At 28.8% G+C, this 15,878-nt stretch overlaps 1 protein-coding gene across 1 annotated transcript in view; it reads right to left on the bottom strand.

Annotated features, from left to right (window-relative positions):
• The window catches only part of LOC129981399 (uncharacterized), a 50,411-nt gene extending 40,225 nt beyond the window's left edge, over window positions 1-10,186 (bottom strand). Inside the window, exon 1 of the mRNA XM_056092231.1 lies at window positions 9,812-10,186. Coding sequence (XP_055948206.1) covers window positions 9,812-10,016 — 205 coding nt within the window. The 5' untranslated portion in view covers window positions 10,017-10,186. The remainder of the gene's footprint in view (window positions 1-9,811) is intronic.
• Window positions 10,187-15,878: the final 5,692 nt, after the last annotated feature.

The following is a 15,878-nucleotide window of genomic DNA, read 5'->3' on the forward strand; positions in this document are numbered from 1 at the left end:
GGAATCCCTCCCTCTGATTGTGTTCATATTCTGAAGGATAGATTTGACATATCTACAGTTAATGGATTATTCAAATTTCGGCAGAAATCTGGAATTTTAGCTAGAGATCAATTCAGTATAAATGCAAATAAAATATATTTTATAAATTGCATTTTTTTTCCACATTTTCATAAGAATGGACAAGCAGCAGAAATAATCTTAAAAACTCTTTTGCGGACCTTTTGATATCTAATGCATAAATATTCATCAGAAAATTAAGGTCATCAAAATTATTCTTTCTTAAAATGCTTACTCTGATCGGCAGAACACGAAAGTGATAAGAATTATTAACTGGCGCATTTCCTAATATTCATCTGTTATTTTTAAATCATCAGCAGACTTCCAATGCAGCTGAATTTTTAACGCTGAATTTTTCCCTATCTTTTTATTACCTTCAGGGTTTGCAAAATGGCCTTTTATAAGACTTCTAAGCTGTTATTAAATTAAACAAGATATTTTAATAGATTATTGATAGAAGCATCTTTTTTTTTTTGTAATGTAACACTATTTTTATTATGTTTCTTTTGTTGCTAAAATTAGCATATTTATTTACTTACTAATGGAATATGTTTTGGGAAATATGCCAAATGTATAATAATTTCTCAGGGAAATTGAGTCAACGTCAGAAAATTCAAATCGATCATCGTAAAAATAATTCATAACTTTGACAAACATTACCCGCTTTTAAAAATACGCAAGCAAACATTTTATGTAGATAACTATCAATTTCGTGGTCTTCGACAGCCAATTCAAGCATTTTCTCACAATGCATTAACATATTTGAAAGTTTAAACAATGTGTTTTCTAATATTTTCTGAATATTATGCGTTTCAAGAAATATTTAAATATGGCCTACATTACGCGGTGGTTTAATCCAAATATTGGGGCCATCAAATCAGTCGTTTTCCGCCCGAAGCGAAATGTGAAGAATTTTGAATCACTTTACGAATAAATGCTTCAAGGCTGCGTTTGCGCAATTTGTGGAACACAATGAATTGTTGCATTTGATTGTAAGTGGAAAGAAAAAGAATCGAATCAACAGGTGGAAAAAAGCATACGCGGAAATAGAATCGTTTGTCTTGATTACGGTAATGTAACCGGTGAATCGTTCTGTTTCTGGTGGAAAAATCTATTTTATGGAGGTAAAAGGGCCTTTTTTTCCCTTTAAGAAATTTATTCGAGATTCACATTGTCTTTATTTAATAAAAAAAAATGTTGATTTCGGTAAGTTTTCTTTTACAGTCATCATATTTTAAAGAATAAAAAACATTTTCATAATAATTGGCGAAGTAATGCTTAAAAATTACTGTCATAATATGCGAGATCGAACTTCTACGCAAAACAATAATGAAAAAAATTAAAAAGCAACGCTGGAGAAAAACCACTCATAGCCATGACCCCTTGCGTTGTGTCCCTGTGTTCTATTGTAAAAGTTAGTCGCTTAGATGGATACGATGAATCCTAGCTGGTGGATTCCCAGAGTGCCCTCCTGTGTATCTTTCATCCCGTCTGCCTCCTGAGGAAAGTGTGAGAACCGCAATACGACTGGTTATCGTTTCCGACGACAAAATAATTTTGATATGGTTTTGCAGTCCCTCCCTCAAAACGAATTCGTGCCGAGATGGTTATTTTATAACAAACCATGGTTCTGCGGTCCTTTAGAGCACTGCATCTAGCCACACCATAAATGATGACAAGAAAGTCTCTTCTCCCGAAAACATGATTCACGACGTAAATAATGTCGATGCTTTGAAATACGCAGTTTTTTAATTTTTGGGGACTTTTCATACATAATACATTTATTTTAAATTAATGCAAACGAGCTTGAAAATGACATGTCGAAAATGTTCAGAAAGCCCCTCCAGTTATAATAAAAAACATGCAGTATGTTTTTTATTAGATCGTCCTGAAGAAACCTCGTGCGCAATAAGCACGAAAATTACATAAAAGTAGACAATATTATCTAAATAATAGCATGTAGCAGCCATTGAAAAACAGGAAAGTGAATACACTTTGAACTATTTTTTTTATTATCTTTTACGCTTAAAATATAAGAACAGATTTATACTTGTATTAAATCCCTCAAAAGTTGTGCATCAGTTTTATTTTGGAATTCATCATACGTATTTCAAAAAGATAAAACTGATAGTGTACGAATTTGGCGGGGGAGGGGATGGAACATTTGACGATTAAAATAATAAAGACTTAAATAAAGGCTAATATTTTCATCAAGGCAATTCAAAAATATGAAACTGCAGTTTTCGGCTTTCCTAAACAGTGTCCTGAACAATTAAAACCAGCTTAGGACGTTTTTCAACCTTTAACCTGCATGCAGAATTGCACATAGCTAATGCAAAGGTAAGTAGCTATATTTTTAAAAACAACACAGCACTTTGAAATGTTTATATTTAAGGAATACTAAGAAATAGTTACATAATAATAATATAACTATTTATTAACAATATAATAGCATCCAAGTATCAGGTTAAAACCTGGCATTGCAACTGCTCTATCCAATCACCCAACGATAGATAAACTTCGCACTCTTCCGAGATACATTTGGTGATCAACATTATAGGAGAATTTGGGTTCACGACAGTTCCTGAGGATAGAGCTTTTAACATTGAAACTGTTCAATTGATCTGAGTGACATGCGAGTCTCGAATACCAGGCATTATTATTTTATTAATTTTTACTTCTCTCTGCAGAGTCGCACCCATTTGATATGTAGCCTAGGTGACATTTTGTAGGCTCTAATTCATAACGATTCCATGAATGTTTCAATGATCTCGAGTTTACAAATACCATTTTGAATTTTATCGAGATTTCTAAATGTCTTTTTGCAGGTTATTCTGTTTTAGAAAAGAGGATTTCTCAGTGGTTCTTAATGTGTTTGTATAGGGAAAAGGTGGCCTCCCACATTGCGTCATGCAAGGATATCTTGTCGGATGGGGGACATATTTTATTCACCATCGGATCTTTTCTCGAGAAAAATATAAAAAGAAGGTCTTTGATGATTGACTGAGAGCTTGCCTCTATAATGATGACAACTATACAAAGCCACTAAAGTGTTATCACCAGCTTCTGAAGATTCCTGATAGAATGAATTAATTCCTTAAATGCTGAAGAGAGTACGAGAGGCCACGAAAATAAAAAGTTGTGATTGGTAAAAAAAAAAAGGATCAAACCTTAACGTCTTTCTTTCACAGTTTTTTACCCCACTCACTTGATAACAACAATAAAAGGGCTCCCCTATTAATCAAAAATTCAAGTACCCCCAAGTTACCTTGTAAACGCTATGAGCTTTTATCGGAAGAGGGGGGGGGGTATGTTTTATAAAACCTTGGAATGGATGGGTTAAAATGGATTCCATTGATACAAACACTTCAACAACAAAAATATTTTGAGATAGAATATTAATAAATTAAGTGAAAAAAAACATATTGTTGTATGTTTCTCAAAATTCATAAATATTTAATGCATTAATAATTCCTATTGAAAAATATCTCTCCTGTGTTTAAATAAGTCTAATAACAAGTATAGTAAATTAAATAAAGAAAAGGCACTACAACATATTCAAGACTCGTGTCAGAATACTGTTGAGTTTTGATAATCAATTAATGCCTAAATCAGCAACATCACCAGACACAAAATCAGTGAAAAATTCATTTCAATTGGATGAATTATCTGCAAAAATTAGGAAATTGTGAAATTTTCATGTTTATTTATTGGATAAATTTTTGGATCAATTGGCATGTTCTTTATTGTATGATTTATTTGAAATGTATCAATATTTCAAGCAACATCTAGCTTTTTCATTTTAATACCAAAAAGGATCATGCTACGTCTCGAGTATTAATTTTGAACTTATCACCATGAATAAAAAAAGTGCAGAATTATATCATAATTTTTTCATTTACAACAGTTCGTAATCATATTACAATTGCGAACTACTGTAACTGAAATTCTATGAAATTGTTCCCTACGATGCTAAAAGTAATAATTTCCTTATTCTTTTCAGTCTCAACCAAAATTGAGACAGAAACAATGCGAAAAATTATTTAGACTGCCATTTTCTATGTAATTATATTACATACATGTAAATTATAATGCGCTTATTAAGCTATTCAGGTGCTCGTATAAAAAATACCCACGTCGTGCAATAAATGCAAGGAAAGTTCCAATTTTTTTTAATGTTTAAAAAATTGAAAATAAATTGCAACAATAATTATTTGTATAAAATACAGAATTAAAAAATTATTGTTGTGCTCACTTCAATGTTAGCATTCTGTGCAAAAATTGAATTTTGGGTTCCTGACATATTATTTTCCTATTTTTGTCCACAATCCTATTTCCTAGTTTGAATTTGGCTATAAAAATCGACATAAAATCTTTTAATTTCTATTGCAGTCAACTTTTGAGAAGAAAATCCTATTTACATTGTGATATTCTAAAGAGTAGTTGAAAGGCATTGTTGTCAATTTCAGCACTAAACTCCGTCATGTTTCATAAAAGAAAAATCACATGTGTCTAGAGAGTCTGTCGTATTTTTAAATCTTATATTAATATATTTTTTTATCTCCTTAGTGATGATAGATTGTGGGTGGACAATCTATTGACAATCTATCATCACTAATTGTGATGGATTGTGAATGAAGAAATTGCAAACATATCTTTGAGAGTGAGAAACTTCACCACTTGAAAAATATATTTAACTTTTCAGAGAAATATTATGTTTACTTATATCGAATTAATTAATCGACGATATTTTTACATCGTAGCATTTTGTACAAGATACATCGTAGATATTTTGAAATGATGTACAAGTACTGAAAATGATTGCTGTTATGCTGAAAAGTAAGCTCTTTTTTTTTTTTTTAAATTCTGGACACACTTTATTTTTACTTTTCATCAGAACTTTTATGAAAGATCTTTATTTTATTTTATTTTTTAAATTCTGGACACTTTTTATTTTTACTTTTCGTCAGAACTGCTATTTTCAATTTGTTACCTCCATTTCTGAAACGGAGCGAAACAAACAAAAAAAAAAGGCAAAAACATAAAACAAACAAAAGAGAACAAAGACGCATTTCACGCATCTAAATAAATATAAAAGGAGAATATACATTATTTTCAAATAAAACCAAAATGTAATCCTGAAAATAAATACATATAAATTACAAAGAATTATTTAATTATAATATAAATTAATTCTTTTAAATAATAATTGTGTGTGTCTAATTAAGAGTGATATGTTAGAAATCTATTTGTTGTAAGGTTGCATACATACTAAAAAAATTATATTAAATCTTATAATCGCACAAGCATCCATTTAATTTTGATAAATGAAATATTTAATTCAATAAACTTCTGCTAAAATTATATATTCAAATTTGCACCGTGTTATATGCTTATAATAAAGTAAGACTAAATTAACAATTTTTCTCGCTATTCAAATTCTGTATTCATAACGAGAAAAGTAAACTTTCGAAACCGATTTCTCTTTGCAAATCTTGTTTCACTCGCGTTTTTTTTAATTGAAAAACAAACTGGTAGGGCGGCGGCCACTTCGGACATTGACTTTGTAAAGAATAAAACAAAAGAACGGTTTCTCTAGCCTCTTCTTAAACCGTCCGTTTTCCGACCTACATAATTGGCATACAAATATCGGATAATTTGGGAGTTAGCTGTTGTCTTATTTCGTGGGTTTAGCAGCTGTGGAGACCATCTGAATAAATTAGAGGTTTATTTATCAAAGTTTTGCGCTAAAGAATCGAGAATTTTTGTTTCAACAATAGGAGTCTGTTTTTTGTGAGTGCCTGTTTTGTTAGTTGCGTGCTGATTTTTATTTTAGAGATTTATGACCTAATTAATTTGTGTAAAATGTTTTCATTCTGTAAACAAACACATGTTCTTTCTTGAATCGAAAACATCCAGAAATTTAGTTATTTTGCATTGTTTTTTATTTCAAATAGATCTACTTCAATAATTTACATGTTATATATTTTTAACTTTCTTAATTGATACACAATTAATCACCATCAAAAATGTTGTTTCACTGACTTTTTATATATATCGACAATATATCGTGTGTAGTGTGTGGGGCGCTCTACAGACGAGACTGTATGACGAACAGCTACCAAATTTTGCATATATATATGTGTGTGTGTGTGTGTGTGTGTGTGTGTGTGTGTGTGTGTGTGTGTGTGTGTGTGTGTGTGTGTGTGTGTGTGTGTGTGTGTGTGTGTGTGTGTGTGTAATTATCTTTTCAATGATATCAATGTTGTGAAATCTTTTTCTGATTTTTGCTAATTTTTAAGAGATTTTTTTTTTGCTTAGTTTTCAGTAATAGATTACACTGTTGTCCTGAAATTCAACTGTTTTAGTTATTTCACCAAATATTTTCACATGTGATTTCTTCTATTGTTGAAAGTTAAAGCAGAAAGTTTCTGTTTAAGAGTTGTGTAATCTGCAAAACAAAAAAAAGTATAAAGTTTCAATATTATGAAAGTTAAAAGATAGATCAATCGAACATTTACATTTTTAATAGGGCTAACATTTTTAATGGAACTAATCATGGAACTGTTCTCCATCAGAAGGGTACTTCATCACAATGAAGAGAATATATGTAAGAGAGTTAAAAAAACATGACTTTAATGTCTGACAATTTGACTAAATCATGGACATGAAATTATACCAAAACGATTTAAATTTAATGAAATATAACCGTTATCTCCGGCCACTAAATGATCGTCAAAGACAACTAGCAATAAAATAAAGAAGATCGAGCGTAATTTTTTGGGAGCTTTCATTTGCACACACCGAAACTAAATTTTCATATTATAATTTAGGTGTCAGGATTCATATTAAATTTAGTATATCTAATGCAGAGAGTTCTATCTTATGTGAGTAGTTCTGCAATTCCTGCAATTACGGGCAGAACAGTTGACCGACGGCAACTGGTCTGCCAGTAATTACCAGCTGGCAATTACCAGCAGACCAACGTTGAAGAAATGCTGATATTAAGGAAAACAAAAAGCATAAAGAATTTAAATAGGAAAATATGAAATTTTGTTTCCTAGTTCATTTATGAGAAAAATGTATGTTAGTCTTTCTGAGTAACAGCGCTTGAAAAGTATCAACACTCAATGTTAAAGAGAGAAAGTAATAAACGCCTGCCACAAACATAGAACTTGAGGAATGAACATTCTGGTCATATGTATACATCAATAGAAGAAATCCTGTGAAGTGTGATTCATCTCCAGATAAGAAATTATTTTTAGCTCTATTTGAATTTAATTTTATAAAACTCGGCTTTGAAGCAATTTCAAACATTGCATTGATGTTGTTTGAATTTTCCAATAATTGATGAAAATCCTTGTAATATTTCATCATAAATTAACGCGAAATTATTTCAATCATGCTGTCAGTTGTTTATGCGTAGAATTAATACTATTATTAAAATAAGGAATAAAATTTAAAATAAAAAATAAATCCTTTAAGCACGATCAAACTAATTCAAGTCGTTTGGCTCAAGCTAATCCATGATCATAGCATGATTATTAATACTATTACCGATAAGAATTTCTTTGAACGAAAGAATATATGGTTAAGGGTGGGGGTAGATGGAAAGTAAAAAATACCAAAAATAGAAAAGACTCATCAAGAGTTAGGAAACAAATAGTAGTCGGGATTGCGTTGTACACAATCAACTCACCTTCAGATTGTGTTTAAATTTAATACATATCTATAATTTTTTTGATAAAGTCGTGTAACAAAATTCTTTTGACTAGCTAGTTCCATTTTTCAGTTATTGTATTCATAAATAAATAGGGATAATACTAAAAATGGAATTTTTTAACTCCAGGAAGTCTTAAAATTAACCATTCGTCATAGTCTCAAAATCGTACATTTATGATAATAATTCTTTCTCTTTTTATACGAGAAAGTAAAAACATGAGCTTTCAGTGCTAATGCTCGAAGTTTTCGCTTTCTGTCAGTGAAAGAAAACTAGTTGTTCGAAAATTATTCGATGCTCTCCATCTCTTTGGCAGACAGGGTTCCATCATTTAAGAGTAAAATATAGGGTCTATAAATGTGATTAGGCTTTTCTGGATCATGGATTGAAATTAGGAATCGCATTACCACAATAAGCAAACTTAAAACAAAGCAACTCTACAAATTTTAACTATCACATGCTTATTTACATCGTCAAAATTTTTTAATGAAACGCCTCAGATATCATACCAAACATTTCTATATGTTTTTAAAATTTTTTTTTAAAAAAAGCACAATACTAAATATTTCAAATTATCTAAAGCGTTATTTTAAAGTATTACTATTCTTGGGGAAAATGCAGAAGAGAAGATCCTAAAAATAATTAGTAAATTTTGATATATTTAAAACATATAAGCATAATGCTAAAATGATGATTCACCGTTTTAAAGATATAATGGTCACGCAAATCAAATTTTTTAAGTATATTTTATTTCTTTCAATGGAATTACCTTGTTCGATTTATATCTAAGTAATGAAATTATTAACTATTCTTATTTTTATAATTAAAAAATAAAAAGATTTTCCTTCATTTGCTAATAAAATTGTTTTCAACTTATTTTCGGGAAGTAGAGTTAAAATTTAAAGTACCAGAAACTTTTAATTTCTAAAAAAACTAATGATAATACAAAACTCTCCCTTGAGACTCACAGATATATTGAAATAACTTATGCCTCATCACTTCGTTACAACAAAAAGTTTCTACGTTAAAAAAAAAATTATAATCGAAATAAATGTATATATATTCATAATGCGGACATTGAATCAGTTGCTATTTTCTTTCGTTTGCAGTTCAATTCCCTGATATTAATGGATAATACATATTTATTCCATTCTCTTCTAAAAAATAAATATTGTTCCTTTCATTTGTCTAATTTTAATACAGAAAGTGTTCGATTTCAAATTGTTAGTTTTAAAATTCATATTTCGTAAAAGAATATTGGTCAATTTAATTTATTTGGTAGAATTCTTGATGAACAGTTTCAATATGATGGTAATTTTATTCCTATATTAAATTTGAGTAAAATCCAGAAAACACGTTAATCAGTCAAAAGTAACTTTTCTAAATTTTTTAAATTTTCTAATTGGTGGCTAAATTATTTTTATTTCTCATTTTAAGGAACATTTAAATCAACAAAGGCTTTAAAAGCTAAAAAAAGTTACTAAATTTTGAATAGGAAAGAGTCTAATTGTAAAATTGGCATTTAAGGAATATTTTCATACCTTTACAGTAAACAATTTTTGTTTAACATATTTTATCGCTTTAAGTATCATTTGAATGGGGACAAGATTGTTAAGACTTTTTAATGTTAAATGCATTTAAAATATCTTTACAACATATTTATTAATTATTATCCCATATTAGATTTGAATAAAAGCCAGAAAACACGTTAAATTAAATCGTTAAACATGTTAATAATTTACTTATTATTCTTATTATATTATTATTATAATTCTGTTTCCATGTTTCTTCAACTAAAAAATACAATATTTATATATTCATATGCTTTAAGTGTTGAAAAGAATAATATGGATTTTATTGTCAAATCTTCAAGTAAACTGATTTAAACTTGAGTTACTTCCAAATTAATTTCAGCGAAATTATTTTTTAATAGTTAAAAAAGAAAACTATTTATTAGTGGTCTATAATTTTAAGAGTACAAATTTATAATTTTACTCCAGGATTGTCAGTGTATAAATATATTAAGAGTCTTACCAATGATACAGGCCAATACCGGTAAAGCTATTCCAAGAATAACTATTACTTTTGTCCGACTCTTTGAATTTCTTTTATCTTGGTCTCCAGGCACAAAAACTGATGGAGGTGGTAGTCTGCTAATATGAGATCCGGCTACCAATCCCCTGCCGGACGATGAACCGGATAGCGTTGAGGGTGGTCCGCTGGACCTTGAATTCCTCATTGGTCACTACAGAATCCAAAACGTTCCAACTTTTATTATCCAAAGAAATAGAGCTTCTGTCACTTGAGGAGTGTTTCCATGGTAACACAGTTAAAACATCCGCATCATAGTGCCATCGCACACTGCCCTCGTCTAAGAGAGGAACAGAATTTCCAACACTACTTACCTCTTTCTCGTTTGACTCATAAATGCCTCTCTTTTGGAACACGGCGGTCGTTTTGTTGTGTTTGCTCTTGCTTTTTCCTCCTCTCTTCCACCCCTCGCGTGACGGTAGGGTGGTTAAGTAGAGAAATGATGGTCTTCCAGACTTTTTCTTTTCTTTTTCCTTACATAGCCATTGCTTTTCTTGGTTCCACTCCCCCTTCTTATTTATGCTGGTACAGTGGCATTGCGTTCTTAAATCGAATTTTCGTTGCAATTGGTTGAGCACGGTTTCGAAGATGATGGAACATTTATTTCGACTTTAAGTGATGTCAAGTCCAGGAGAGATGTTTTCAAAAATTCGTTTTGTAATTGGACTTTTGAAAGTCTATCAAATTATGTTTAGGTTTGTTTGTTTTGTTTTTTCGTTAAGAGATGTATATTAAAGAAAGGTTTTGATGACAGACCAATTTGGAAATTTTGACGGAGAAATATGAAACGCATTTTCAGTGAAATGCATTTAAGCAAATGAGAAATTGGCTCCTCGAAACATGAATTTTTTTTTTCTTTTTATCTTATTAAGGTGTATGTGAAGTTAAATTCACAAAGCCACATGAAGTTAAATTCACAAAGCCACATGAAGTTAAATTCACAAAGCCACATGAAGTTAAATTCACAAAGTCACATCGGGATTTTATAAATTGTGTTAGAATAAGAGTCACTCCTTTTTATCCTATTTTTATTTGTAAAATTCCCGACTGCAGCAATAAGGGAGTTTGTCGAAAATTAAAGTAAGCATTTTAACCCAAAAGCCCAATAGAAATAAAATTTACGACTGACTTGCATTTTTATAAAGCATATAAGAGCTAGCTTACTGAACTTTTATCTTCCAGCATTTAATCCGAAAACTTAATTTAATTTCTTTTTAATCCACAAACTTAATTTAATAAAATTTATTTTTTCGAAAATTTTCTCAGAATTCTTTTTCTAATTCGATAATAAAAGATTGTATTGATTGTGAATATTTGGTGGGAAATTTTTCTAGTGGTGAACTCATTCATTAATTTAACTTTAGAACTAGTCCTTTTCAAGAAGCGGCTGAAATTCATCTAATTTTACAAAGTTAAAGTCTCGAGATTTATGTTCACTATTGAAATTTTTATATTAAAAATCTCTCTCAAAATAAAATATCTTTAACTGTCTTATGAAATCCATAATCTTTAATTTAAGGAGAAATCAACATAATAGAGAAAACTGCAACTCCATTAATGCTATGACTACAGAAATTCATAGCATTCCAAGAAAGGAAAACGGCTTTTTCCGTGGACATTTACATTAATTCTAAAAAGCATTTTCATTTCATAACAGGTGATTACGAGCTATTTATTCCGCAGTTTTAATAATCATCTAAAACTGCATTTCAACAACGAGGAAGTTCTAGGATTTACTTAATAATAACATAACTTATTAAAGGGGACAAAAAGCAAAAATCTGTTCCTGTTTTCATTCCTGTTCGTGTTTCTGTTTCTTCACGTTCTTTTCTTTCCCTTCTTTGATTCTCATTTAAAAATAAAACGGTATCAAAAGACATATTTTGAAATAATTTTCATTTTTATTAAAATAAGTTTATTTCATTGGAACTGTCTATCTATGAATAAATTATTTAGAATTATTTTTTGTGTTATATAATTGACACTGTTTTGCTTCTTCTATCTAATCATTATCAGGCAGCATTAAATGCTAAAAATAAAAGGGATAGCTAAAATGTAGTTTTATACTTTGTTAAGAGTAATACTTCTTGTTGACAAACTTAAAAAGGACAGTTGAGAGAAAAATAATAATTCTTTATAATTTTAATTGAAATCATGCAAGATTCAGATTTGGAAATGTACTTGCAAAATAAATTTTCATTTATTTTTACGCCAAAGGAAGAAAAGTATTATCTACGCTCAAAACAGTAATAGTATAACTATACTATTTACAGTAAATAGTATAACTATAATCAACACCTATAAAATGAAGTTTCTTTGAAAGAAATAAAATTCTTTTGTGAGCAACTTGAGTGAAATTCCTTTTGTTGTGCAATTTCAAGTAATTGTGAATTATTATCATCGCAAATTTTCTGCTCGTTTACTGTATTAAAAAACCAACTGAATTAAAACGTTTAGGATTCCAATTTTGAACAAAGTATTTTATTTTCACATTCTGAGTTTTCTTAATTTATAATGCTGATTAGTTTTAAGTATAATTTGCCTCCTATGTTAACATAGAAAACGACTGTAAAATTCATTAGACGAAAAAAATTGTTTTTCAACTAATGAAACAAACGAAATGTGTATAATGGAGCTTTCAGTAAAATTTCTAATTTGCATAAACAATTCAATTAAGTATTCATAATATATTTTTTTCTTATTTAAATACAAATTGCGATCCGACGAATAAAAAAGAGTTTCACTTAATGGACAAACATCGTATTCTTATTATATTTTTTAAGGCAATTACTTAGGATAGCCTAGCGACAAAATCGTCCTGCATGTTATTACATTTTAATTTAGTTTAGTATAATAATTTCCGGTTTTGAAGGAATACGAGAAGTTCCTTAGGAGTGAATTTAGTAATTTTGAACAAAGAATAGATTATGAGGGTGTCATCTTAGCTAACATTCCCTTCCTTAGCATCTTAAATTCCGCACCTTGCTAGCGAAAAAGTGATATACGAAACAAGGTATGATGCAAATCTCTCGAAGGGCGCCAGGCTTGATGGTAAAGTTTCTTCGGATTCGGTGGAGAGTGGATTAAAATCTCGATAATAGCGTGCAATCGGGTATGCTGCACCTTGTTGAATTTAGGTATTGATTTTTTAAAACTTTTTATAACATTTTAATTAATGAAAAAGTAAGCGAAATATTATTATTGCATAAAAATGAATTTCACACAATTTTAAGATTTAAAAGAATTTCTTTTTAATGATATCGATTGAAAAGACGTGCAAATTTTTGCTTATTAGTGGCAAAATTTTAAAAAAATTTGTCTGATTTCCAGCAACAAATTACATTATTGTCCAGAAATTCAAACTGTTTTCATTGTTTCGCCAAAAGTTTAATCGCGTGATTTTCTTCTGTTGTTGAAACCTAAGATAAAAACTCCATTTACAAACAACTTTATAAAAAAAGAGGTTTTAGTATCTCGCAATTTAGAAGATAGTACCGGATATTTACGGTTGTAAAAACGCTATGATGTTATAAGGCTCTATCTGTTAGAAAGGTTCATGCACACAATAAAAAAGACTAACTAAAATAACACGACTTTAATGTCAGACAATTTGGCGAAATGATGCCATTTGATTTATCTAAAATTAAATATATTGAATGTCTCTGGCGAACCAGGGGTCGTCTGCAGAGACTAGCGGATGCACAATGTTATTTAAATAGATGCTGTCTGTTTATAAACACTATCATAACACTATAAATAAACACTATCATAACACTATAAACACTAACATCTCTAATACAAATTTAAGAATCTTTTATTTTTCATTTATACAAGTCAAAGTGTTAATAATTTCCTAACATTTTTAAGTTACGAGAATTAGCACTTTTTCATAAATTTATTTATTTGTATTCTAGAATAATAATATTTTTTAAATGGACTTACTTAAGGCCGCCTCTTAGCCTAGAAGCTCTAGGCAATTTTGTCAGAAATTCATCACTGAAATAAACTTTCCTTTAGTGAATTTTGAGCAAAATTCAACACAAATTCTACAATTTTATAAAAAGAGGACAGATCAAATTAATCCTTCTTGGTCACTCAGTTTTTTTTTTTTATTATTATTATTATTATCTTATGAATAGACTAACTGACAAGCATGATGCAAAAACTTGTTTTCCTGACTTAAAAAAATCTTAAATATTTAAAAAAATCACAAAATTTTGATCTTATTGTTTGATGGTTATAAAACTTTTTCTTTGTAAAACTTCCCTTTATATAATTAGAAATGAATAACATTGAATAAATCCAGTTTGTAGCAAACGTTTTGTACTCACGAGATAAAAAGTATTTTTGTCAGTCATTAAATATGACTGACAAAAAAGTAACATGTTTCCCTAAAATATTTCGAATAACTATTTTCAAAGAATCCTGAAAATGCTCTTTGTTTCTATTCCTATATTTTAACGAAATGGATTTCTGTCGAAAGTTTAATGGATTTTAATACTTTTTGAGTTTTTGTGCCCGTTTAAAGAATTTTAATCATAAAAATACGTTTTAGTTTACTATTTTTTGCGATTGACAATTTATGAATAGCATTCAATAGCGCAATATGCCAAATCCAACCTAAATTTTTTTTCCCTCTTAGAGTATCAATTATCTATAAATTTAAAACTTCAATAAAAGCTTAAAAATTCAAAAAAATATTAAAGTTAGCCAATTTAAAATCAACCAAAATATTTTAAATTTTAGTTCCCTTTTGATGACAAATTAATTTATTTTTACAGTTTTGTATTTTACATTTTATCTCTACATATATTTGGAATTTTAGAAAGAACACTTTATTGAAACTGAGAAATAAGAAATTTTGGGATCTGCATATTTATAATAGATTCATGTTTATTAGCTTGAAATTATTTAAAACTATTTCTCTATCAAATCAATATATTGAAAATTTTAATTTTAAATTGTCTTAATCAAACCGTTTTTTAAGACGAATCTCGCTATCCGGGTTTTAAATAAAGTTATAAATATATCAAATAATAACTGCAAACAAATATTTAGAAAAATATTTGTCTTTACAAAAAGATAAAAATAATTTTATATCAATCATTTCAAATATACCATGTAAAAACGGCACAAAAATAATGAAGCAATTTAGTCTGGAAGTGAAGAATGTATTATTTTATGCATTTAATGATTTTTTAAAACAAAACATATAAAAAAAATATTGTTTAATCATAAATTGTTTTAATCCTGAATATTAATTTTTTCAATATATTTATAGTTTCTATTATTATTTCAAATGTAGGCTCGAAATAATTATATTTAAAATATAAGAAAAGGAATAATAAATCATCATCAATAATAAAAAAATTAATTGTCTTTAGTTCTTTCATCTAAATGTTTAGTAGCGCGAAACATTGGCAAATTTAAACATTTGACCAAAGGCATAAAATTGATGATATCTGTTAATTATCGTATTTGAAATTTCTGATGACAAATTTACCTGAATCACTACTCTGATTCTAAAATTGTTCAAAAGTCGGCATTAGGGAAAAAATGGAACACTCTTTTTCGTATTTAGAATAAAGTAGGTGAAGTGAAATTTGTAATCTATAATTAGAATAAGCAATGAACTGGAATTTTTATATCATTATTTCCATTCTGTTACTTTATTTTGAGAAATTTAACATAAAATTTTCTTAGAAAATTAATTGATTTAGACAGTGTTATTTATTTTATGAATATCTATCTATCATTTCGTCCCAAACCAAGCACGAGTTTATTTATATTTTATATTAGCGATTAGTTGTTTCTCCCAAAATATTGTCTGTGATTATTTTTAGAAATAAATTATAATAAATGCTTAAATCGTGTTAATTCATTAGATAGATCTATTATTTTTATTATGTACATGAACATCTCTATCATATGAAATCATGTGACGTCATATTTGAATGAAAAACATGAATTTATTTGATTATTCCTTATTTTTCATGTAATATTCACAGCT

This window comes from Argiope bruennichi, chromosome 8 (assembly GCF_947563725.1).
Source record: "Argiope bruennichi chromosome 8, qqArgBrue1.1, whole genome shotgun sequence".
Lineage (NCBI taxonomy): Eukaryota > Metazoa > Arthropoda > Arachnida > Araneae > Araneidae > Argiope > Argiope bruennichi.